Below are 3,416 nucleotides of genomic sequence, written 5' to 3' on the forward strand. Positions count from 1 at the left end.
GCGCGCAGATGGCTTCGTGGTTTAAGGTGCTACCCATGTATGCAGGCGGCTCGGGTTCGAATCCAAACTGGCCCTTTACCACATGTCTCTCCCTGCTCTCTCCCCTGTGACCAACTCCATCCACTGACCTCCTCTATCCAATAAAGGCACAAAATGCACAAAAATTAAGTCTTTAAAAAAAAGAAAGATGTCCAGTCTTCGGCTTTGTTATGTAGCTTACGGAGGTGACATAGATTTGTTAGCTTTAGCCTTGGCTACATTAGCTGCGTTAAAGTGTCTTCATGGAGGACAAGGTTTTTTTTGTTTTTTTTTTTCCCTGTAAACAGACCGTTTACTCAGCTTTACTGAATGTTTTGTTTAGGTTTACCCTTACCCTAACCCTAAGTGGAAGTTTAATCCAGTTTCATTCTGAAAGTCTCAGCATGTATTTCTGTCCTGACAGAGGTGGTGTTTCACAGCAGTGGTCTGCTAGAGGGGGCGTCTGAGATCTGTGGTCTGCAGCCAGACTGTGGAGCAACAGAGAGGGGAGCTGTAACAAAGGTGGTTCAGGGGATGTGATTAGACCAGCCAACTATCATGTTAACACTAGAGGGATCTCTTTATACCTAAAACAGCCAGTGGGTCAACTAGACCCATTATATGAGTGCACTGATTTTCATATAGAGCTGATAAACAGAAATGACTCAACCACACAAAGAGACCAGGATGACTGTCTAATGATCGTCCATCACATTCAGAATCATCTGAGGACTGATCAGTCCTGAACTCCCCTCAGCCAGATTCTTCTCCACTTTAAGCATTGAGCATATCTTTTGACATTTCACAATAATGAATGTCTTCTTCTGCATGCTAGCAATGTTGAAGGTTGATCTATGAGTTCTGATTAAGCAGTAGGTATAAGTGGTCATTTTAGAAATCTGAATTTATTTAAACAGTTTTAACAACACAAAGAGCTACAGAACAGACTAAAGGAAAAGTCAAAGACTGAGAGGCTTTTCAAAATAGAGTCAGAATTCAAAGAAAAACAGAGTTCTAGTGTTAAAGATACTATGTGGGCAAAGATGTGCAACTGAAAGAGAGAAGGAAGATCAAAAAAATAAGTGATACTTGTGTGGACCAGTTTAGCTCTGACCACAGGTAAACTCTTTCACCTTCATCACAGAGAGAGGGCTATTTCTGGAGGGAACAGAAAGAAAGAAACACCACAATAGCAAAAACAGCGCACGTCAACACCTAACCAGTGAGCACATCATCCTGTTTCCTATGTCTCTATATATGGTCTAGTTCATGTTAGCCAATCAAACACAGTGTGGTCTGACAAGAGCTGAGAAACTGTCAAGTTTTCTTCATTCAGCAGGAAGATTTGAGCACGATGACATCTGCAGCGTTTGTCTTCATTCTGACGTGTTTGGTCCTGGGGTCAAATGGTGCGTTGAGTTTTCATTATTATGTATTTATCTATAATCTAGTGAATGTTCACAGATTCATTCTGTTTCAAAGATTCTGATTTCAAATCTGCTGATTTTATTGAAATGATACTTTTGTTACCCATCTCATTTCAGCCCAAACTGTAAATCAGTATTGGTCTGCAGCTGTTCATCATGAGATACGAGAAACTGGAGAGAATCTGACTCTGAAGTGTGTTTCTGACGATTACAGTTCTCCATGGGTTTATTGGTTCAAGCAAAGTCTTGGAGAAAAACCCAGACCCATTTCTTTAATTGGCAGATATGGAACAGATAAAAGTTTCTATGGTGGGTTTAAGGACAATCCACGCTTCACACTGGATACTCAAAGTGGTAAAAATGACTTAACAATTTCGGATTTGCAAATGTCAGACTCAGCCATTTATCACTGCATAAGTTCAGATATCTCTGTGTTAGAATATCTAGCGACCATCACAGTCAGTGTGAAGGGTTCAGGTGTGAGCGTCCCAGCTCTGGTCCATCAGTCAGAGTCTGAAACCATCCAGCCAGGAGGCTCTGTGACTCTGAACTGTACAGTCCACACTGGAACCTGTGATGGAGAACACAGTGTTTACTGGTTCACAAACTCTGAGGAAGCTCATCCAGGACTCATTTACACCCATGGAGGCAGGAATGATCAGTGTGAGAGGAACCCTCACTCACACACTCACACTTGTGTCTACAACTTGGCCATGAGGAGCCTGAATCTTTCTCATGCTGGGACCTACTACTGCGCTGTGGTCTCATGTGGACACATACTGTTTGGAGACGGGACCAAGCTGGACTTTGGAGGTGAGTTTCTTCATTGTCAACATGATCCCACATGAGAACTCTCTAATCAGACTAAACACAGATATAAAGCTCTGAGCTCGGCTTCTTCTGTCTGACTGTACCCACAGATGAGGTGAGCTCTGGTGTCTTGGTGTATTCTCTGAGTGGAGCTTTGATATCTGCAGTTATCCTGATAGTTGTCCTGGCCTTCTTATTGTACAAGATGAACAAAAGAATCTGCTTCTTATCTCAAGGTATGATCACTAACACTGTTAGTGTCTTCCTGTTTTCACTAAGTCTTCATTCTGAATTCAAGAGTGATTTCTGTGTTTCACCATCAGAGATACAAGCAAGATTTTCAGCTCCCTCCACAACAAACATGGAGGTAAGATTAAATGCTGCCAAAGAACCATTCATAGCATGTTTCTTTGCACGTTTTCAACTTTTTCCAAGAGACATTTTTTTGATTTTCTCCAACATATATATTTTTCTAGGGTAACAGAGGAGCAGACGACGTCTGTTATGCCGCTGTGAACGTTAACATGCCCAACACATCAAGAAGACAGAGAAACACAGCCAGAGATGAATGTGTGTATTCCAGTGTGAGGCAGTAGAAGTCACCATGGTTCATCTTTTACTACGTCACTTTAAACTGATGTTGGACTGATAACATTTTCAGCAATGTGACTTTTCTGAATCAGATACGTTCTTGAGTACGTTCTGCTTTAATGAAAACATTTGCATGATTTTAGAGTGAACAAAAATCAAAGCTCTCTCTTTTTCTAAGGATTTTTTTATGTTTTCAGTGTTTTTTTTCTGTATTTTATTACCCTTTTCATAGACAGTTTCAAACTAAGGTCACATCCTTTGAGGACTACACCCAAGAATAACCAGCAGTCCTTTACCAGCTTTTCTGCTTGTGTTATTGATTAAAACAAATTAAATAAAAACTTTTTTTATTTTTTTAAATTAAAGTAATTGATTTTGTTTATTACTTTTTGTGGGGTTTTTTTGTGTTTTTTGCTTTTTCAGCATTTAGACAAAACGTGATCAATATTCCTCTGTATAATTTCATCTCTTACTGCAGTCTGACTGGATGTTTGATTGTATTTTCAATGACTTCTAAGAGTTTTGTGAATGAAAATGTTTAAAATATGATTGATTGTAATGGCAGTGCCT

General features: G+C 39.9%; 1 protein-coding gene across 1 annotated transcript; it reads left to right on the plus strand.

Annotated features, from left to right (window-relative positions):
- Positions 1-1,372: 1,372 nt before the first annotated feature.
- On the plus strand, positions 1,373-2,896 carry LOC121505043. The gene is made up of 5 exons (XM_041780173.1): positions 1,373-1,427; positions 1,563-2,258; positions 2,366-2,491; positions 2,579-2,622; positions 2,732-2,896. The coding sequence occupies exons 1-5, from the start codon at positions 1,373-1,375 to the stop codon at positions 2,849-2,851; spliced, it is 1,041 nt and encodes a 346-aa protein (XP_041636107.1). The 3' UTR covers positions 2,852-2,896.
- The last annotated feature ends 520 nt before the right edge of the window (positions 2,897-3,416 follow it).

Source organism: Cheilinus undulatus, linkage group 22 (assembly GCF_018320785.1).
Source record: "Cheilinus undulatus linkage group 22, ASM1832078v1, whole genome shotgun sequence".
Lineage (NCBI taxonomy): Eukaryota > Metazoa > Chordata > Actinopteri > Labriformes > Labridae > Cheilinus > Cheilinus undulatus.

Coding starts and splice junctions, on each gene's coding strand:
- LOC121505043 (XM_041780173.1), top strand. CDS start 1,373: ATGACATCTGCAGCGTTTGTCTTCATTCTGACGTGTTTGGTCCTGGGG. Junction 2,259..2,365: donor GACCAAGCTGGACTTTGGAG/GTGAGTTTCTTC, acceptor CTGTACCCACAG/ATGAGGTGAGCTCTGGTGTC. Junction 2,623..2,731: donor CCTCCACAACAAACATGGAG/GTAAGATTAAAT, acceptor ATATTTTTCTAG/GGTAACAGAGGAGCAGACGA.